The following is a 24,050-nucleotide window of genomic DNA, read 5'->3' as shown; positions in this document are numbered from 1 at the left end:
CTCAGCTCGGAGCAAACTGCACTAACGTTAAAAATATTTCCATGATAAGAAAATTCAAATCTATCTCAGTTCGTAGCATCCTCCATTTTGCTCGACACTCTATCTATAGTCAATATTTTAAAGAAAAAACGCTAAGTTTCTAACAAACTGCAATATCCAATACGCTGTGTGGCCTATATGACGAGACTTTTAAAATGTCTCAACTCGTAGCAAAATGCAGATGAAAACTACATCCAGGCTTCGAAATTTAAAATCTATCTCAGTTCGTTGTATCCTCCTATAAGCTCATAACTCTATCTTAAGGCCATGGATACGAAAAGTCAATCATTGGCAGCAATGTGCATGATCCTATATACGCTGTGTATATGACGAAACTGTTATAATGTCTCAGCTCAGAGCATACTGCACTAACGTTAAAACTCCGTCCACGCCAAAAAATGACCAATCACTCACGTTTGGTTGCATCCACAATAATCTCAGGATTATATCTTGACCCAAATTTACAGAGCAACTCACAATCTAACCCCTGACTATGTAGCCAGTATGTTCAATAATTATATCCCTTCCAGATCACTTCGTTCTTCCAATCAGAACCTCCTTAAAGTTCCCAAAGCACGTACACTTCTTTATCAAAACACTTTGTCTGTTGCGGGTGTGGATGAATATAACAATCTCCCCCAAGCAATCATAGCTTTAAGAAATCTTGTAACAACTTTCTGTATTCTATTTACTTGTCTGATGCTTCTTCGTAGTTTTTTTGATATTTGTACTTCTGTGTTTTTCGTGTTTTCAAGTTGATGCTGTAATATGGTTTTCTTTTGTCTAATCGACCTCAATGAAAAGAGGTGTTTCATCTATGGAGTTATCAAATTTAAATAAAGATTAATAATATTAATAATATCTAAAGTCCATGCTTACGAAAAATGTCATCACTTTGCCGGAATATCCGACACGCTATGTGTCTTAATTATCAAAATGTATCAGCTCGGAGCAAACTGCAGTAAGATTAAAATTCCGTCCACGTCTTAGCTTAGTCCGTAGTATCGTCCAATATGCTAGAGTCTCCATCTATAGTCAACATTAAAAAAAAAAACCGCTGAGTTTCCAACAAAATGCAATATCCAACACGCTGTGCATATGACGAAACTTTTAAAATGTTCCAGCTCGAAGCAAACATCACTATCGTTAAAACTATGTCCACGATAAGAAATTTCAAATCTATCTCAGTCCGTAGCGTCCTCTATCGGGTGTTGCCAATGACTGGCGACGAGATGGCTTCTGACTTTTTGTAGCCTGTTTGGCCGGAAATCGTAGGCCGGGCAGATTGGACAGTGAATAACATTTCTTTGTGTTAGTACAAGAGTCCCCACGCAGTTTTAATTGGCTTGTCATATTGCCAAGACTGCGTCTTACGTAGATGGTCATATTGCTAATGTCTACCTAGCATGCGCAATGAACTATGCAAAATTTTGACCTGCTCCGCCACAGGACGGAGATAATGTCTGAGCTCGGAGGGAGGTCAGCGGACCCTTCTCTCAGCAGCAGTCAAAATTTGTGAATTTTGCATCTCCATAAAGGCCAGGGACTTGATACCCGGGATCAAGTTAATCCCGTTCACCTTTGACATCCCCGGACGGGATCGAATGTTTATGTCTGTGTAAATTACGGCCACGATTAGTGTCCACAGGAGGTTGTACACAGGCCAATGTGTTGACATGCAAACAACAGATTATACGACACTGAATATAACGGCGAGACCGGTATACATGTACAGAGAAACAACGTTTCATGAAGCCCACAATGCTTGTAGCAATAACAGGTGTACTTCAACAGAAATGACAAAGGTACAGTCAATCTAGGACGCCGCTGCAACTGGCGTTATTACGTTCCGAATTCGGCTTACCCGGGGCTCTGGCTGCAACTGTACAAATATTGCAGCTAAACGATAGCGTAGATGTCGTGCCATTGCCAAGATACTCTGCTGTTTCCGATCGTTTTGTCTACAGAACTACTAAAAACTCTCTCAATTCGACAAGAAAAAATAATTACGGTTTGAAATAGGTGCATTAATTTATATTTATAAAAATAATAAAATGTGACATCACCGATCATAAGAAACGTGGTGTTGAAGAACATATATTTTTTGAACAGAAGACTACGGCGTCCATTTTCTGTAAGTATACATGTAATCTAACTTTAGCAAACTTGCGAGTCAAACATCCGAAGAGTAACGTCAATATTTTTGGTTTTGTTCTACTCATGTTATGAAATAAGTCAAATTTCGGGAAAGTATCTGTACATTTTCGATATCTGTGCAGCGCGCAGCGCAAATGTGTAAACCAACTCTGCATTTATCCATCCTAAAGACCATGATCAGTTCGCGACTGCAGAAACCCCCCCCCCCTCTCTCTCTCTATCTCTCTCCCAAAAAGTTTAGCCATTTGATGTTTTATTTTGCCGACATTTATTTAACGGTTCACGATCACAGCTCAATGTTGATGTCGATTTTGATTTACGAAGTTTCTTCGTAACTAGAGACATGTCACGGCCTGGAGCTAGTTATCACTATAAAAACATTCTGTGTAAACGTTTTTGCTTCCGAATGGAGGTGACAGGTGACTTCGTGTGTAAAATATTGAATGGCAATATGAATTTTACCGTTAAGAAAGTCTATGACTTTCAAACTAGTCGCACAAACAACAATAAACATGGCGGAGCAACGATACCGACATATTTTTTTTCTCGACCTCTGATGAGAGCGACTCGGTGAAATTTTCCAACCTGGTATTGGTTAGTATTTGGCTTTGCCCCGTGTGCTGGGTTATGTACACGTAAACTAATTATACAAAAGTTGTATTCACTGTAAATCAATAAGCCTTTCGAACACGAAAGATATTCGGATATCTGAACCTCAACATCGGTTACGCAGCTCGAAAGTTATCCTCCGAAACAGGACAGGAACATTGGTCAAAGCCGGATTTCGTATGGTATTAGATATGGAAACACGCAGCTCTTTGTTAGAAAGCATGCAATGCATGATGCTCCCTAGCTTGGTCCTTGGATTGTTGCTTTCCGTCTCGCCCCTACACACCATCAATTGTCTGACAATCACAGGATTCAGTCACATGTGTCTTCAAATTTTGATACATTAATTCTACCAATCATCAAGCACGGAACACATCAAAAAACAATGATCGCGGCTACGGGTTCAAGGACGTTCGAATTCACCGGGAGAAACACCACGGATTTGTCGCAGAATTGTTATAACTAGCTTTATCTGTTTATGGAGAATATGGGCGATCAGCGTATGGTCGCACATCGAATCGACGCCAAGATAAAAATATGATGTCCGAAAAGTTTAGTTTTGATTTATTCAACTGAGACATCGCCTTTGTTATCGCCTAAACATCCTCGGGTTTTGTTTTCGGGCAGACTGCAACATGAATATCTTCCCAATGCATAGAGTACGGCCGTTCACGCAATCATAGACCCATGTGCTTTGGCAAACGCTCGGGCCAATTTTTTGGACGTTGGTTAGAAACTAATGACAATATATAGGTGAAGATGTTACATCTGTCAAAGAGTATTGAAGATTAAATTACTTTCATCGATCGATAAAGAAGAGAAAGAATGAGTCAGTGAATATGGAATCAGAGACGAGAGAATCGAGGGTTTATGATCAATTGGGAACAAAAATATTTCGATTAATTGACTAACACAACCAAAAAGGAAATTTTATTCAACTTTGAAAAAAGTCACCACCTTTCGTTGGCATAGGATTCCATGGCAATGGACCAACACATGATGTCGTTTAGGTCCTCAAAAATCTTCTAAAACGGCAAGATGATAGTAACTAAAATGAAAGAACAATTAAAAGCCCGTATTTAAATGACACGATATCAGTTGTCGTTTCAATTTTTTTCTTTTCTGTCAGAAACTCCACGATGATGTTTTGGAAATCAAATGGGAAATGCCATATTCTCGGTGCTCCGATCGATCCATCCATTGAGGTAAATTTCTCTGCCATGATCCGCCCATGGATGTAAAAAAATAGATATCCGCATCAGTAAAATATCTGAAGTTTCCACAGGAAATCTCTCGTCCGTTCACGGATCTTTTTTCGTCTTTCATTTTAGTTTCAAGTTGTTTATAGAGTAAGGAAGCTAGAAATCCATCAAAACATCGCTCCAGGGTCTATGATCAAAAGCATGAGCGTGTTTTGTCATCAGCTGTCAGCAGGTCGTTTTCCGAACCGCGACAGGGACTCGGAAACCCGCCATAGTGTCACAGGACGCTAGACCTAGATTGTATGTAATTGTGTGCTATCGTTTGGTCAGTTTCAAGGTTAATTGACTCTGAAGAATCTAATCACGATCGTGACTCCCGTTTTTGACATAACTATATACCCATCGGGATTGAGTGTTCATGGCGTCCCCTTTCACTTTGACCAGTACTTTGAATCAGTCTGTGAATCGTACGTCCCAGCCCGATCAGTCTCTCGCTGATTTTTAAAACCTGGTAAATAATGTTCTTCGTAGTCTGATATAATAATCTATTCTCCATTATGTAAAGATGAATGTCTCATTCATATTTTTATTTAGACGAATATATCAACTTCTTGGTGTTTGGAAATAAGAGTGTTGCAATAATTTCCATCGGGACTTCAATGATGAATTCACTCAGCGGTTCGCTCATGATACACAGCACTGTACTTCCATGGAGATTGTATCGCTGTTTTAGCAATGACTTTGATCGTAAGTTTTCATTCGACCAAAGTGATGAAATAATGCTGACAAGCACTAACTATGTACAGTCCGAGTTCACTTCACATTCTCACTATCGATCGCACTTTCATAGTGAGCACGTACACTTCAAGCCCTCACATTCGCTCTCCTAACTTTAGCCTCGCACTTGTCGATTTCCGGTACCCTTACATACCTTACGTCAGGAAGTCAGTCGTAAGGACGGTCGCATTTGCTGTTTGCACGTTAAATGAGAGTATCAGACCAGGTCTCAAATTCACTCGCAAATGTGCATCACAAAGCGAAATGGGAGTCTCAAGTTCAGTCGCAAACGTGATCGCACTTTGACTCTTCTATGAACTGAGAGTCTCAGAATCAGTCGCATTCCTTATCATTTGGGGTCGTCATGAATTGGAAGTAGCAATTATTGGACGATTCAAAGGCCGCAGAATTAGAGCAAGAATTACGGTCCAAGAGGTTCCGATCAAACAAGGGAATGAGTATGGAATGTTCGGTTTACGGCTGCACCGCCTATTCAGACACTGAGACAGCCAGGACACTCTCGCCATATACTGAGTATAGAGTTACCCTACGAAATGTATAATGGCAGAGATATTTGGCCATCGAAATAGTTTGAGAGTAAAATTTAGCGTCTTTTTTAACCTGTGAAAGTATTTACCGACAAGGTTTGGGTAGAAACTACAAACAGATTTAAAGGTCGATTTACGATGCAAATGACACTCGACTGGCTCGGAGTTACCTTCCCTCTCGGGTGATGTTATTACATACTTCACATACGTGTCGGAAAAAATTACTTCCATCCTCCGCATTTTAGTGACACATTTCACCATATTTCCCACGAAAAACATGAATATTTCTTTGAAATCGCCTGACTAAACCAAAATAGACTATTAATACCGTGGTTGACATTGAAACTTCGCAATGGCGCAGAGTAAGGGCGCATTTTGGGCGGCGCAATATACCAGCGCAAAATCGGGGCGCAGTTTGAAATGCGCCGGCGCAGTTTGCAGGCGCACTTTGGTGATTTCAGACCGCTTACATAGCTCGTCATTGACACTATGTTAAACAGTTGCAGCTTACAAATATAAGACAATTTGTTCTTGAATTAGGTCAAATCAGTGTGTTAGTATGTATGCATTGAAATGACTCAAAAGGAAATGGTTTACTAAATGTGCTAAAATGCATTTCAAACGTGATCACAAGACCAAAGAAATTGCTAAAAGGCTCTATGTTGTACTGACCATGACTGCTCAAATAAATTGATTCTGAGGAAATTACGAATAGTCTCTTTTTATTATTGGCTTATGTCTATATTATACTGTTACTCCGCCTACATCTTTCAAAGCAGTTCACATCATATTTACGCATAAAAAATCAGCACAATGCATGCAGCTGGCAACAATTAGACATGTCAATTTTCATGATGCCAACAGATAGTAACTTACACATGCAAGTCAAGCCTATCAAACATTGCCAGTTCTGGCTTTCGACACTGTCTCAAAATTCAGTCATATCACACACTAGAACAATTGAAAAATGCAAACCGTGCTCTTAATATATAGTCACATTAATTCAAAATAGTTTGAAACAGTCTACCCTAAACAACCGTGTGTTGAAAATGGGAAATGAAATAATGAACTACTCTAACACTGCCTACCATGATGGACTACGACCTGAGTTATCGTGCCAAAGTCTGATGCAGCTAAGGTCGCCTAAGTATTCCTGTGTTGTCAGAAGAAATCTGTCTACTGAACCCCGCTGAAGTACTCTTCTCTTTGATTTTGAAGAATTTAATAGATGTGTTTCACTGCTGCTGTTCAAGCCATTAATTGTAATTGCAACATTTGAAGTTGTCCCAGCACCTAGTCTTATCCCTGTGAACACTGTGACATGGTAACGGTACTTGGAAAATGGATCATTATCCTCCAACACCACAACCTTATCCTGAGCACCGAAGAGAGAAATCAAAAGCAGTTATGACTTCTCACATTCACACACAATTAAATAAATACAACTGGCAAAATTAAATAAATAAATACAAGTGATTTATACAAATTAAGCATATCAAGTCTCACACTGGCCAATAACTTTAATAAAACATTAATTATGCTTCACATATTCAAAGGATATAGTAAAACTATTTGCTAGTTTTGTTAGTTTACAACAAACTGAAATGAGAACATCCTACATACCTCCACACCAAATTATATACAAAATTTCTTACACATAGCAAAGTGGTCAAGATTAATATAACTCCATTGGATAGAATATTAGCAAATCATTATGAAAAGATGAGCTGTTAAAATTTACAATTACTGTAATTTTGATGTTGGTTGTGTCATTTATTATTTAATCATAAATCCTGTACTGGCTCACAACTTTGGTGCTACATGCTTGATATTGATAAATTGTCTTTTTTCTTTGACAGGCGGAAAAGTTTAAAACATATGCACATCAAATGAGATTTTATTGGTTTGAAGTTCTACTGGTATACCAAATTATCAACTTGTGGTACCTATAAACATCAAATGTCAGATGATATCTGCCCAGTAATTTCCAAGTTTTTGATGAGGGACAATCAATTACTTTGATTCATATTTTTACACAAGTTGCATATTTTAGAGCTCTGCATACATGTTCATTTGATAAATGAAAAATCATCCACAGGCTTGTGAGTTATGAAAAAATTCTCAGTTGACAGAAATATAGACACATAAAATTACACAAATACTCACAAAAAAGCAAACTTACAGAAGTCATATTACAAACATGCCCATAAGATACTAGTACATAATTCCTGTTGTCAACAGTAAACAAGAGTGAAAAACTTGTGATTGATAGTACGTTAAAATTAAGTAGTATAGCTAAATGAGCCATTGCCATTTGAATTTAAATCTTTCGACCACTATTTACAATCAATATTTGACACTTACCCTTGTATCAGTGTCTTTCCACAGAGCCCATACCATGATTGTAAAATAAATGCCAAATGTTGCGATAACTGTTAGTATTATTGGATGAGTAACAATTTCCAATAATGTCAAACTCTGCACATCTAAGATCTCTATTAATGGGGTTATACCAGGTGCTGTTGACAGAGTATAGGGTGCTGTGGGTACTGTTGGCATTGTGTAAGGTGCTGTTGGTACTGTTGGTACTGTTGGAATTGTATAAGGTGCTGGTAATAAGCTGATACCAAAGAAACTAAGATGATCACAATTACACTTGACATCCATAATTGTTGTGTTTGCATCCACCTAGGAGAAATGAAGAGATAAAATTTCCCTCTAAGTTAGTTTGACCTTTCCAACATTCTGGGATGAGTTTTTGAAAAATAAATGAAAGTCATCATAATAAGTTATTGTTGATGTCACAGTCTCTGCTGATAATTTGCAATCAGTAGTATGAACAGACAGTGGAAATAATGCACTTGAATAGTGCATAGAGATAAAAGTATGATGGCAAGACCCTACAGCTTAACTTTAAAATGATATCTTCATAGCCTAACTATCACGCTGGAATGCCAGTCTACTCAATAATTTTCACAAAGCAAATGTACAGAATGTCCAAGCCTTCAGTGTTAAACAATTCACTTTTTTCTCATTTCTGATGAGTTGCTGAAGCATTAGTTATTCTATGAATCTTTTTAGAATGAAAGTTTGAATTAAATAATCAATTATTAGATGTGTCTAATGGTTGTGAGACAACATATTTCTGAGATAACGGCTGCCAGGTGGACAAAATATCATATATATCACCATAAAAATCCTAAAGGACTTTAATATATATACATTCTAAATCTTTAGAACAAGTTCAAGTCAGGTCAGGGACTTGTAAAGTAAACATGAAAGTCTTTTGACAAGTTGTTGCTGAGAAGAAAGGCATAGTTGACAGAGAATAACAGACAGTGATTCACCCAACCCAATTAACTCCTTTCAACCTTCTGAGAATAAAAAGCGTCATTAAATTCCATTCTAACGTCTTTACCTGACATCCGTATGACAACCACTTTTCTTCAACAGCACTCCAGAACATGCATGCTACTGTTCGGAATGAAACATTTACAGTAATCTCATCAAAGTTTTCTTCAGGATGAAGACTGATACCAAGTGCATGCATCCCCTCACCAAAATGTTCCCATGGTTGGAAAATAGTGGTGTTTGAAGGAACACCGTTCACAGATGTTTCTCTTGGTAATTCATGAATTGCATCATCTAAATGCACATGATATCTAGCAAATGGGTTTTCCACTGAATTTACTTCAACCACAATGGCCGAGTCATCCCTGTCGACAGATATATTTAGTGCACTCTTTGCATCTTGTGATACTGTCAATGTTTCATGAAAACCAATGTACTGGTCAGTGTTATGCTGAGGCATTGTAATCTGCACAGGTTTGGTCAAGTTCTTGATATCAATTAGTGTTGAGTCTTCATTCGTCACTTCTAAACTGCTTATCGTGGATGTGATACTTGAACTTCCTTCACCCCATGAGAATAAATTTTCTTGAAAGTGTTGCATCTTTTGGAAAATAAGGAAAAAAATGTGTATCAAAAAATATGATCATGACATTTATCCACTCTAAATTGTGTCAAAGCTTCTATTCACATTACTGGATCATATGATAAGCCATGGACTTAATACAGAATGTTTAAATTCTTTAAAATCCTATTTTTCAACTTTTGAATGCAGTCTGAATCACGGATATCAAAATAATAGAACTGCAAATGTTAATATATATAAAATGAGCATACTGAGTATACTATCGTGACGGTAATAGAAAAATACATCTACCGGTACATATATGCATTGCATGACAATGTCTTTTGTGCTGTTCTATTTGCCGGCACAATTCTCCTATGATGATAGTGTGTGTAAACATAATTTACTGAGTGGACAGAAAGGCTAAGTGCATGAATAAAGCTTCAGTATAAAGCCTGTGTGGGGCTACATACTGTGTGCAAAAGCAAAGCTGATTGGCTTAATGGTCGGTATATTGACAAATGCTAATGCCAAGAGCATGGATGGGCTTTACAGTGCATTCACAATACATGTCTGTGAACAAACTTGTTCCACTAAGTGACATGCATGAAGTAATTCCCATATCATAATAGTGTTCTTTTTGAATCCTTTTTACAAAACAATTCCAGTTAAAACCTAAACTTCACTGGACAATCAGTAGCTGATGCTAGTAAAAAATACATTCTTTGACACTGGGCTCCCATTCTGATCATGATACAGATATGTCTTAACTACATCTCACATATTCAGTTTCATTCTGGTCTGCATATTAAATGAGTGACCTAGCAGCCAAATCGTTCTGCCTCAAAGATACAAATATACAAATTCCAGCAAAATTTGATCAAACCTTAAAGAAGTCAATCCAAGAAACCTCAATACCAAGTTTCATAGCAATAAGACATGCAGTTTCAGAGAAGAATTTTTTACAAAAAACAGGAACCAGAACTAAAAATGCTCACATTTCAGTATATATCGCAATTGTCTGTCAATTTAAACTTTTGCCACATGTTTGCATCTTCATTGTTATGACCAACATCATGAACAATATTCAACACAGATTACTTCAAAATAAATTTAAAAATACTAAATTTCTTTGACTGCTGTCATAATATCACCACTTTATATAGCAAGTGTAATTGCCTTCTATGTACATAGCAAGTTTCATAGACTTTGATCAAGTCACTCAAGATATATCATTATTAATTAGAAAGGCTTATTAAAAATGCAAATTCATAATAAGATGTTTAAAATAAGCTAAACCGACTTCTAGTAATATCATATTATAGTATCTACAATGTACATAGCAAGTTTCATCAATTTGGTCAGGTCAATTGAGATATATATCCCTAATTAGGGAAGTTCATTAAATATGCAAATTAGTGATTAGCTGAAGCAAAAATGCTAATTGACTTCAATAATGTTATATTGTAGTATTTTCAATATACATAGCACATTTTGTCAACTTTGATTGAGCTAATCCAGATTTATTTCTCTAATTAGTAAAAATCATTGAATATGCAAATTAGTGATAAGATGTTCTAAAAATCTAAAACGACTTTTGATTATCATAGTTTCTTCAATATACAGAGCATGTTACATCAGTTTTAATCAAGTCAATCCAGATATATATCCCTACTATAGAATGTTCTTTGAATATGCAAATTAGTAATTAACTGACATAAAATTACGAAATGACTTTCAATATTTTAACTTAGTAACTTCAATGTCCATCACAAGTATTGTCAACTTTGATCAAGTCAATTCAGATACATATCCGTAGTTTGGAAAGTTTTTTTAATATGCAAATTAGTAATGTTTATCTATAACTGCTAAAACAACTTTCAAGATTGTTATATCAATGTATCTCAAATATACATAGCAAGTTTCATCAATTTTCATCATGCCAATGCCAATGCAGATGTATATCCCTACTGTTTATTAAATATACAGTGTTTGATCTAGAGTGCGCCATTGCGCGTTTTGCGCCAAAAAAATCAGCTATGGCGCTATTTTCACATACCATGGCGCCATTTCAGGCGCAATAATTCAAGGCCAGTGCCTGGTAATTTGTTTCTGCCAGGCTGGTATGTTTTACGCCCATGCTCTACGACAACACGAGGATATACCGTTACGTGGTATATATTCAATCACACCATTTTGCAACAATGACCAAAGTTGGAATAATGTCTTTGACAGGACGTGTGCAGAAGGCCATGCGTAGCGCTAGTACGTACATGCCAGCGGCTATGCCCTGACTATATTTCTGATAAAGCTGTCGGGTTGTCTCCTCATCCACGCCCGACGATGAAGGAGGAAGGAAGGGTCAGAAGCTGACACGCAGACCGTTGCTGCTGGTTTGCAACACAACAGCACCCCGCAGGTGAAAATAATTTAATTACTGTTGACTTCGATACGTAAGCTTAGACTGTAGTACGTTATAATCAAGTAGCAAGCAATGCTTATACGGTAGTGGCCAGGACTGGTATTCAGTGCATGGTGTTTTGGACGCTAATTTCTGACATTTCTTGGGTTGATCAAAATATCTGAGTGGCAGGGAATGGTTATGTTTGTAAACTGGCTGCGAGTTTCCGAAGACAAGTCACTTGTTTATTTATTCGTTTGACAGCGACTCGCACGTGGGGTTTCCAGTCGTAAAAATGTAAAAATAACGGTTTAGATATTTCATATTTCTGTCATCAAACAAATAGAGAAGAGAGTGGGTGTGTTTTTTGTCTCAGTTTAATTTTTCTCTAGTATACGTAAATCTAGTATTTTTACAGTTTTGATAATTTAGATTTTTCAACTTATTTACATAAGTAAAATCATTAGTGACTTTCAATATTGTTTTAAACCTAGCTAGCATCATCCTAGTACATAGCATGTTTTGCCAACTTTTGTTAAGTCAATCAAGATATAAGAAAGTTCATTAAATATGCAAATTGCCCCCAAATATGCAAATTGCCCCCAAAATACAACTTTCAGCATGACTTGAAGAAAGCTTACTGAAGTCAATCCAAAAACCCCAAGACCAAATTTCAAAGCAATTGTACTACCTGTTTCACAGAAGATTTTTTGACTTAAAAATGAAAAATTGCTTCAAAAATGCAAATATGCAATTTCCATTATGACATGAGAGAAAATGCCGAGAGAGTTTGACCGGTTGACCTCGCTGTTAATTTTATGCAGGAAATTACAATAACAATGCTTGGTCGAATGACGTATTGCCTTGAGGGCGGGATAGCCAGTGGTATAGGGGGAGGAGTACCGTCAAGATAGTGATAAGTGGTGCGGATTACCGTCGCCTAGGTGTCTGGCGTATACGCGTGCCAAAAGACACCTATGGTTGATTTTCGGTTGACCAGTCTGATGGCACAGTTGCAAATACCTGGACTGAACTATTCTGTATTTTGTAGGTGTCGTTGGCACTTTGACAATAAAAGTAAAGATGCACACATATTGAGTTTATCGTCTTGTTTATGAGCGGCCAGTATTTCTAACGGCATAAATTGCGTGCATTTGCCCTAGAATAAATGATTTCGAATAAAACATCGCGAATGTAACCACATTCCTTAAGCTCGACGTACACTTAATTGCCCCAAAGAGCCATGGAATCGCCCGACTTCGATATGAGCCTACAGAAATTTCAAAATGCCAGATGACTTTATTTTTATAAACATAGACAGTATAGCGAGAACTGTCTATGGTAGAAGAGAAGAGAAGAGTTCAATGGCTCCCCCAAGTGTTTACACGACCGAAAGTGCGAGGTAAGTTGATATTGTACACTTTAAAAATAATAATAATAATAATAATAATATTTATTTCTTATAGAGCGCATTACATTTTAAAAATCTCAATGCGCTTTACACAACACTAAAAAAAGAGGTAAATTATAAATAAAAATTACGAGAAAACACCTGGCCAATAAAATGCAAAGAGGTAAAATTTTAAAAAGTGTCTAGGAATAAAATGATCTAAAAAGATAAGTTTTTAACTGACTTCTAAAATTGTTAAAAGAATTAGCAAGCCTTATCTCAAATGGTAAAGCATTCCACAAATGGGGAGCACATACAGAAAAGGCTCTATTGCCATAAAAAGCCGTGTTGCAAACAGGCTGATGCAAAATGATCGCACCACTAGACTGGGACCTAAGTGTACGACCAGTATGACGTACTGTAAGCATTTCTGCTAGATAGTCGGGGGCTACGTTATCTCGTCACATGCACCCATCCTTTACATTTGTTTGGGTTTTTTTTTTAATTACTGTTTGTCAGTGATTTTATATGGCAAGAGCCATCTTCGGCATCCAAAAACCATTTTTTGGCTTTTTATGTCTACCCGTTTTGTTAATGTTGTTGATGATGATTTATTGTTGGTGGTAGCGGTGGCGGTATTGCTGTTTTTATCCCTGAAGTTATTGGTTTTATAGTTCTGGTGTCAAACTTCGAATAAATTGCCAAGTACCTTGACCAAAACCTAAGTGCCCGCTATTGATATGCGTCATAAGGTAACAAGTGAGAACGGCCCCACGCCTCGTCCGAGAGAAAACGGCCCCGCGGCAGCACGTGAATCGTCGAGATGACAAAGCCTGCTTGTACCAGGCAAACGAATTTCAATAAAACAGTAATAGCAAAAAGCGAAGCCGTAGCTGCACAGACTATATTCTGTGTTCGATGACAAGAAAGTAATCAATTGAGTATGCAAAATACACGTGTAGCTTAGTTTTGACAGCGATCCCTGGCGACAGGGCTCTGGTGCGGAGACACAAAGCTCGCTTTGGTTTACTTGATCTAGCGTCTTTCCCCGCTGTGCCACCCACATAAAATATAATTATTAAGATGAATGTTTGGATACAAATCTAAGTTTTCAAGGGTCGGATGGGAGGCTTTCATTTCGTAGTGAGGCGGGTTAAGTTGCGTTGCCAAACTTTATTGTGAGGCCGTTTTTGGTGTGTGGCCGTCCCCGTCTCGGGGCTGTTCTCGGAGCGGGGACGTTTTCTCTGGTTTTTTCCGTCATACTAGCATTGAATGTTGAAGGCCTGCTAAAAGTACTCGTGACAAATCTCTAACTAATAGAAACAATTGTCATCTTGTCGTTTATTGCCAAACAATATTTAGCATTTGTCTGCAGGGGCAGTATGGATGTTCAGATGAGAGTTAAAATTTGATTCACGAATTGATTCACAAAATTTGATTCACGAATCCCGTTCGTGTCCCAGTTAGTTTTTCTAAAAACTTGGACTATGGTCTTGTATGCCTTTTTTTTCTCGGCCAGACCAAATTTAATACCTACCCAGACAAAAGTGTCGTAATGTTTGTGTATCGAACAGGCGCACTGCAGAGTAAATTGAAGTTCTATTGCCCAATGGTCATGAAATCATTCAGGATCACCATTTTGCCTTGACTTTTGACAATGAACGGACATAGACGAATAGAACTTTGCTTTTAATACTCCTTTATTTCCCCGCATGATCGACTTCACTATTACGTACATTTGGTCACAGGTCACCCAGAAAAAAAAGGTGGGTTCAATGATACTGTGGCCGGAAATTTTTTCAGAGCGAGAAATTTCGCAAACTTCGCGAGGGCAAAAGAAAGCAAAAACTAATCCTTGGGATATATGTAAAAAAAACATTGCGTGATTTACATCATGACATGTAACACACTCAATGCCATGATCACTGAACTTTTATAGTAAGCCTGTCACCTTGAAGGTAATACTGTAGATAACACGAGGGCTTCAAACGCACAATGGTACAAACAACACCACAAGTGTGGCCGTCCCTGTCTCGGGGCTGTTCTCGGAGCGGGACCGTTTTCTCTGGTTTTCCGTCAATGTTTTCCACCACGGACAAATGGTAACAACACTGAACAAAACCTGAATTATATGCTTGTCAAACCAGTTTGTGTCAGTGCCGCCGGTCACGCGCACCACCCAAAAGTTTGACCGTCACTTAAGGTGAAGTACTACGAATTACGTCAAAATTAGGTTGTGGTGTCATTTTCTTGAAACTTTGCACAAATATTCTTGGAAGTTGTGCAAGTGCAAAAATGAAATACAAAATGGGGGTCACCATGCTCGTTTCCATGGAAACGGACGTTAAAATGGCGTCGTTAGAAATAAATAAAAATGATATAATTCACTTAAACTAAAGGTAGCAATTATAAAACCCTTAGCAAATGAGTTAATTTTAATAAATACCAAGAATTAAGATCCATATTTATCGAATGTATAGCTTTCATGATGTTTGCAAAGAAATTTTAACATAAGTATCGATTACAAAATGACGATATCGAAATTATGTCACTACACAATTTTCCAACTTTCTTCCTGTCGCTTTGAATGGTGTCATTTTGACCAAACTTGGCAAATAAAATCCTGACATAATACCATTTAGTTTACACTTTTAATAAAAGGGTGTCACCATGCTACTTTTTACAATATCTCCAGGTGAATGGGTAATATGCGCCATATAAATGGGAGAGAAATGTTAATTTTTCGCTAATATTGAATATAAACCAGCTTCCTAGGGGGTCAAAATATGACAAGGTTATTGGTCACATGTATTTCTAAGAGACTGGGTCAAAAAATTAGGTAAAAGCGCAATTTCAAAAATAGCGTCAATGACACTGTAGCTCCCATCCTGGACTATTTAGTGTTTGTTCTCTGGTAAGATATTTGAACATGTGTGAAAGGGATAAAGTACATGAAGTGAAAATACTTAAATGTAATGTACTGGAGACAGTGAAATATGTTTAATGTATTTATTCAGAATATAAAATGGAAAAAATACAGAATTAGATATATCGAATACTGTGATACAACAATTAACTCAACAAGTCATTTACAATGACATAGTCCCCACTTGTAATAGGAGTATTAGTCTTGATGGGGCAGGAAAATGTGGTCATTAAGAAGTATCACTGGAGTGTATATGTTGAGATCTATGGGCACATAGGTCTATGTCGTTGTTCCCAATTTGAAACACATGAGGCATGTCTAAGTTATGGTTCTAAATCGGGAAAAAAGATCAGACCTCTAGCAGTATTGGCCAGCCAAGAAATACATATGCGCATTATAAATGACGTACAAGATGTGACATCTTAAGGTCTAATATCCTATCAAAATTGGAGGGTATAGAACTTGTGGTTACTGAGATATGCATATATATGTATAATCAAGGTCAAAGGTCATCGAGGTCACATGACATTTTGAAAAAAAAAATTATATTGCTAATTTATCCCTATATGCCAAAAATCAGATCTCTAGCTTAGCTTGCCCAGAATTAGATGTGTACATAATTAATGAGGTAAAGCGTGTGTTGTCATAAGGTCTCCCATCCTACTAAATACAAAGGACATAGCACTTGTGGTTACTTATTTATTGACATAAACATATATTTTAGGTAAAAGGTCATCGAGGTCACATGACATTTGGTCAAAAAATTTCTCTCCTATAGTTATACCTATATACCAAAAATCAGACATCCAGCTCTATTGGCTTGTTCAGAATGAGATATGTGCATAATTGTTGAGGTACAGTATGTGGTGTCACACAGTGTCCAATCATACCAAATATGAAGGGTGTAGCACTTGTGGTTACTGAGTTATGGACAAATATGTATATTTGAGGTCAATGGTCACCGAGGTCACGTGACATTTTGTCAAAAAAATTCCATTGCTAAGTTATCCCTATATACCAAAAATCAGACCTCTAGCTCTATTGGCTCGCTCAAAATTAGATATGCACATAATTAATGCGGTACAATATGTGGCGTCATAAGGTGTCCCATCATACCATGCATGAAGGGTGTAGCACTTGTGGTTACTGAGTTATGGACAAATATGTATATTTAAGTCAAAGGTCACCGAGGTCATGTGACATTTTGTCAAAAAAATTGTATTGCTAAGTTATCCCTATATATACAAAAAATCAGACCTCCAGCTCTCTTGACTCGCTCAAAATTAGATATGCGCATAATAAATGAAGTACAATATGTGGCGTCATAAGGTGTCCCATCATACCAAATATGAAGGGTGTAGCACTTGTGGTTACTGAGTTATGGACAAATATGTATATTTGAGGTCAACGGTCACCGAGGTCACGTGACATTTTGTCAAAAAAATTCCATTGCTAAGTTATCCCTATATACCAAAAATCAGACCTCTAGCTCTATTGGTCCGCTCAAAATTAGATATGCACATAATTAATGCGGTACAATATGTGGCGTCATAAGGTGTCCCATCATACCATACATGAAGGGTGTAGCACTTGTGGTTACTGAGTTATGGACAAATATGTATATTTGAGGTCAAAGGTCACCGAGGTCATGTGACATTTTGTCAAAAAAATTGTATTGCTAAGTTATCCCTATATATACAAAAAATCAGACCTCCAGCTCTCTTGGCTCGCTCAAAATTAGATATGCGCATAATAAATGAAGTACAATATGTGGCGTCATAAGGTGTCCCATCATACCATACATGAAGGGTGTAGCACTTGTGGTTACTGAGTTATGGACAAATATGTATATTTGAGGTCAAAGGTCACCAAGGTCCCGTGACATTTGGTCAAAAAAATTGTATTGCTAAGTTATCCCTATATACCAAAAATCAGACCTCTAGCTCTATTGGCTCGCTCAAACTTAGATATGTGCATAATTAATGAGGTACAATATGTGGCGTCATAAAGGAGTCCCATCATACCATATATGAAGGGTGGTAGCACTCGTGGTTACTGAGTTATGGACAAATATGTATATTTGAGATCAAAGGTCATCAAGGTCACATGACATTTTGTCAAAATATCCGAGATGTCTGCGTGAACGGATGGACTCACAGATGGACGAACAGACGGACATGACCCAATCTATCAGCCCACTGGACTTCATCCATGGGGACTAAAAATTGTGTCACTGCATCCTTTTTGCAATATGAATACGATGAGAAACCAAATTTTTATTTTTCGTGGCCTTATACATGGGAGTCTATGGACGTGTAAACTAAAAATATGCAATTTCACCACGATTTGCCCAAATTTGGGAAAGGTCATTCCTATGCACTTCCATACCAAGTTTCAAATCAATTGGACTTGTTGTTTCAGAGAAGATTTTTTGACCAAAAATGGGAGAAAATTACAAAAAAATTCATGAAAAATAGCAAGTCCAAGATAGTGACCCAAGATGTGCACAATCATTTCATGTCAGCCCAAAGTACTTACATGCCAATTTTTCATGTAATCTGCTCAGTGGTTATTGAGTTTTTTCAATTTTGACTGTTTTTACATTTTTTCACTTAATTTGCATATTTTTGGCAATGACAACTTCATTTGAACAAAATCTCATCTACAGCCCATCATCCATGTACACACCAAATATCAAGATGAAATGTACAGCGGTTTTGGAGTTTTTGATGTTGACGGACAGACATACAGACATACAGACATACAGACACACAGACATACAGACATACAGACATACATACATACAGACATTTCCCTAGCCTATAAGAATAGCTTCCATTGCCATATATACATATGGCTATGGTAGCTAAAAATGACAGGTGATGTTAAATACATGCGCAACAAAATAACCCATTTGCGGCAGGCTGGAGTTAAATCTGCGCAGAAACGTTGTAAAGCGTGTGCGCGTCCGAATTCGTCGCCCTTTACCTTAATATTGAACAGTATTCAAAGAAACAGTCCTACTAATTACTGCCGTCCCTGCCCGTCATTCTTCTAGCAATGCCCGTCACGAAATTGGCCTTTTCAATACAGTAATAGGTCGATATCTTAATATTCCACAACATTTGTTTTGTGATATAAACTTATAAAATCATAGTCCAGGGCCCCCAAACCGCCGATCGATTTACGACCCGATAGTTATGCCGCTGACGCTGATATTCACCGTTGGTTGCCTGTGTGTGCGTACATGGACAGTCTGCATAGCCCTTGAATGTGCTCTCGGTTTTGATCAAACTTACAATTAAGGAGTATATATCAAAACAGATAAATGATTTATGTTTTCACATGGATTCACAAAAAGTTTCGCCCCGGTGTTCATTTTGGCCCTGGAATTCCATCTACCCACCCTTTGCAGAGTAGTAAGCTTATTGGGCAAGTAAACATGGATGCGCCGGTGCGATTCAACGATCAACCTGTATATCTGATCGAAAGTCAAAAATTTTACGGCTCGGACTATGATTTTACAAGTGTATATAGAAAGTATAAGGCGCGGGGTATTATATATTGACTGATTACTGTAGCTATATATGATAGGCTACATTCAGGACGGGCAGCGACGGGCAGTAATTAGTAGGCAAAACAGGTGGTTTTCACCGTGGGCAGAACTCGGTGCAATGATACTGAACATTAATAGTAAGCCCGTCACCTTGAAGGTAATACTTACTGTAAGTGAAACAAGGACTTCAAACGCACGATGATACAAACGACACCACAAGTGAAACGTACACATAGAAATACACACGTTCCTACGTTGTGCCCACCCAGGCCACGCGATCAAAATATGACTGATACTGCTGGATAGTGTTAATTGGGTCGGTAAACAGTCAACTAATAGTTTAATTGACTACCTGGGTGATTGGCAGGTCGTGTCCAACGACGCATATGCAAAGCAGGCCAAAAGACAAAAGCCCCCAAAGTTATTGACAGCTGGCCAGGGGTCACCATGAATACGTAATGAAGCTTCACTACGCAGAAACTGCGTAGTCAAGCCCTTCTTAACCGGTCAAACTCTCTCGGCATTTTCCGGCATGATTTGAACAACCAAGTTGACTGTGGTCATCTCTAGCAACCTATATTACAAATGTCAAGGCAATGCAAAAAGGGGTTTTAGAAAAGAGGAATTTTTAACCAAAAACAGGAAAAACTGCCCCCCCCCCCAAATTGGTTGTAACATAATGTGTTCTTTTCAATGCAAACAGTGCATGACTATTTGTTATTCACTAAATGCAGTACATCCTTCAAGGTCGAGATCAATCACCTTACTGGTTGCAGAAACGGCAAGCATAACCCTCATATACCGTATGAGTGAGTGTAAATAATATGTATGTATAAAATAACCACAACTGAGTCCAAGTGGTTGTACATGTGCATACACACAGTTGCCAACTTGCCACCTGTTCAACATATATCTAAGAGCTATACAGATAAAGAGAACAGGAGCTTTGGTGAAAATGTTCAACTATGCCAGCCAAAGGTTTTTTGCTGGCTCTGTCTCTAAAAACAGCCCTTGGTTTGGGTTTATAAGTTGTTTTTGACAGTGCCATCATGCATACAGAAATGGCCTATAAGAAGTAAATCACTTAATTCATCTTGCCAATATCCATGAGACAAGTGCAGTTAGTTACAAATATGCAATCTCCTGGTTCCCAAAGAACAGCAGTAAACCCAATTTTAATGGCAGCTTTTTTCATTACAAGCAGACATGGCATGGCAGCTGCATGTCCTTTTGCAATCAATTCCTTTATGTTTAACACAATCAGAACTAATTTTGGAAAATCTGATCAAATTTCAGAATTTCCTTTAAATTTCAGATTTTCTCACCAGAATATATTTGTACCATAACTTTCCTGTTAAGATATTTCACATCCCAAAAAATACCATTTTAAAATTTGTTTTCACTAAAAAATTCTGCTGATTTTTTGGATGAACATGTTGTTCAGTGAAAAATTCAGCTGATTTTTCAGAAGACCACATTGTTCAGTAAAAAAATAAGCTGAACTTTTGCAAATCAGCTAAAATTTTCAGTTGAGTGGAATTTTCTAATGATTTTTTAAAAATCTGCTAAATTTTTGTATTAAAAACAAGATATGCAGCTGAATTTTCAAATAATATCTAAAAATCCAGCTGATTGTTCTCTTAAAAAAGAAATATTCACCAGAATTTTTCATTCATGGAAAATCAGCTAAACAAATCAGCTGATTTTTTGACAGACTAATGTGATCCCCAGAAAATTCCAATGAAAATCACGCTGATCACATAAATTCAAGGGTTACAACTTTAACGAGTCACAAATTCTAGGGTTACAAATTTAAATCTAGTGTCATGTTTACATGACATGACACTAGATTTAAATTTGCAACCCTAGAATTTGTGCTACACCATTACAAAAGCATGTGAGCAGCATAAAAGGAAAGGACAACCTCCTACCAACATACACCCATGACACTATATGCATACAAGTATTAGTGTTATTACCGTATTTTTTGGAGTTTGGAATTCCGAAATCAGTTCGGATTCTGTTGTAACTGATTTGTTGCATATGTTTAATATAGGTTTAAGAATGCCATGAAATTTGAGTAGTTTGACTGTTTGCAGGATTGAGTCACTAAATGTTCCATAACTCAATCAATTGATCAATTTCAATGTCATTGTGATTGGCAGTTGTCCTTTCATTAGGATAGCAATCAACTGTGACTGCCAGCAGTAGGTTCACTGAATACCGTACTTTCCAAAGGTCTTCCATTTTCGAGACCTTGTTGGGCTTTGTGAAGCATACATGTATGGTCTGCTTAGTGATATGTACTGGTATACTTAGAAGTATGCTTTTCTTTTGTTTGCCCCAAAAGTCATATATGATCAGAATGAGTTGTGAGAAGGTTTAAGATAAAGAGCAGTTTGTCTAATGCATGATCCCAAGTTGGTGTTTATATATGCCAAATGACTTTTTGTTAACCACAAGAATTGTGCAGGTGGCTGAGATTATAGTTTGCATGATTTAAAAATATTGGCAAACAAGGCTCAACAATTTTGCTTAACACAAAGCTGCCTACTATACAAGTAACAGCGTACACATATGTTGGTTAGTGAAACTATATACTACACCCACCAAGCCAACCCATATAGACCGGACAATAAAAATTTTTTTTGTAATATGAAATTACAACCAATAAAACAAAATAATATTGAAACTTACCTTTAGAAGAACAACATTATCAGAATCTGCATTCTCTGAACCAAACAAGACATCAGCAGCAGGAAGCTGAAATGAGGCACCACTATTATCAACAAGCTCACTATCACCAATGTTCCATGTTTCTTCTTTGTCCAGAACAAGTGACAAACTGTGGCTCTCGACAATTGTTGGACCTTCTCCAGCTTGTTTGTTAACCAGGACAGCATCAGAAATGTATCCCATGGTTTCAACAACATCCTGTTCCAAGTTGTGCTCCTAAAATATACCAAACAAATATATACAAGTATGCATTCATCCAAATGCCCATTTCATAAAGTTTGCACTTTAAGTCCCATTAAATCTGATACCAGCTGATAAGACATCACAAACATTTATGTGTCTATATTGCACATCCCATTATATCCCTCAGAGTTACTTTATGTTTTCACCTAGACTATAATCACAGTTCACCTGAGTAACCTCCCATAGATATTATGTATCATTATACATCTACCATCGAGAACAATAGAATTTTGCGTGCATTAAAAGGGCTGTACGGAACGCCCGTTCCGTAACACGAACAGTTTCAAGGCGCCCCATCCCCTGCAGCTGTATCTTAGCGTTCACTGTTGAACGGTTTCAAGGGACTCATTGGACGAGTGCCAGAACATGTCTCGCGCGCTCTGTACGTACGTGTGTAGTGCACACACACTATCCAGAACTTGCAGAAGCGCATCCAAGATAGTGTTCCACTCTTGTGCTATAAATCCGAAGAAAAATTGTTTACATTGTACGAAAACGGTCATTACTCTGACAATTTGATGCCCTAGTTATGTAAGATGTACTCGGACATTGTTGCTGTGCAGCACCCTCCATTTCACGTCGGGTGATACGCTGCGCCAATGTCCTCGCACATCCTTTGCGGTATTTTCGTAATAACCTCATAATATTATAATCCCCTTAATATTATAATCCCCTTGTAATATTATAATCCTTGGCTTGAATTTCCTTGTCTTTATCATTCACATCTTGTTGTATTATTTGTTTCCCTTTCATGACCCTCGCACATTTGTTCTTACTTGAAATTCCCATTGTGTGTTTTCTAGCTAGGCACACTTGCACAACTGACTGTCCCCAGGGACCAGACAGAAAGGTCTAGATTAAATCTGCCCAAACTTTGCATAGACTTACACCCAAGTGTGTGGCCATACCATTTGACCAGTATACCATGTGTTAATGTTTCCTATTGGGTAGTTTGGAAGAAATGATATTCTACAATTCTACATCACATATTTTTGCATGTACTCAAAAAACCTTCTGATTGTATTCTGAGTATGCATGCAAAACTCAAAGTAATTTCAATGATGCATAATGTATGGTGAATGCATGAGCATACAGACTTAGGGTCCCAGATTATGATAAATGCACACAAACACGATTATGGTGAATCAGCCAGGCAGATCCTAAAGCTTAATTTTGCAAATGGGACCTGACAATTGTTCTTATGGTAACACACCTCATGCATTCAGTTTTACAAAGTTAGAAAAGTTGGTCCTTACTGCATTTATGTCTTCATGACCAGATTCATTTGATAATGCAGACAATGACGCTGCATCTACAATGTTATTGATACAGGAAAGAACCACAGAGGCTGTCTCTTCCAGAAGTTCAGTGCCATCATTTGTATGTGACTGCTTCTTCAAGAACAATCCAATCTCTTTCATCCCTCTTGAAGCTGATATCTAGAAAATATACAGATTGAGATAATCATTAAATGTTTGACGTTGATGATCTGACACTACAAGGAAAAGTACAACAGTTACCATATTTTTACTTTCATATTATTTACTACTGTA

The 24,050-nt window shown here is 37.5% G+C and overlaps 1 protein-coding gene across 9 annotated transcripts in view; it reads right to left on the bottom strand.

The window, feature by feature from the left end:
* LOC139121920 (polycystin family receptor for egg jelly-like) overlaps window positions 1-24,050 on the bottom strand; it is a 302,374-nt gene that overhangs the window by 15,037 nt on the left and 263,287 nt on the right. For 8 of the 9 annotated variants that reach the window (XM_070687234.1, XM_070687236.1, XM_070687233.1 and 5 more), the window contains 5 exons: window positions 23,754-23,936; window positions 22,216-22,470; window positions 8,751-9,284; window positions 7,697-8,020; window positions 6,421-6,707 (listed from right to left, as the gene is read on the bottom strand). In XM_070687234.1, the coding sequence (XP_070543335.1) occupies window positions 6,421-6,707; window positions 7,697-8,020; window positions 8,751-9,284; window positions 22,216-22,470; window positions 23,754-23,936 (1,583 nt within the window). The remainder of the gene's footprint in view (window positions 1-6,420; window positions 6,708-7,696; window positions 8,021-8,750; window positions 9,285-22,215; window positions 22,471-23,753; window positions 23,937-24,050) is intronic. The other variant, XM_070687241.1, reaches the window with a different exon arrangement.

This window comes from Ptychodera flava, chromosome 21 (genome assembly GCF_041260155.1).
Source record: "Ptychodera flava strain L36383 chromosome 21, AS_Pfla_20210202, whole genome shotgun sequence".
Classification (NCBI taxonomy): domain Eukaryota; kingdom Metazoa; phylum Hemichordata; class Enteropneusta; family Ptychoderidae; genus Ptychodera; species Ptychodera flava.
The sequence above is the reverse complement of the archived record's forward strand: the minus strand, read 5'-3'. Positions and strand labels throughout refer to the sequence as shown.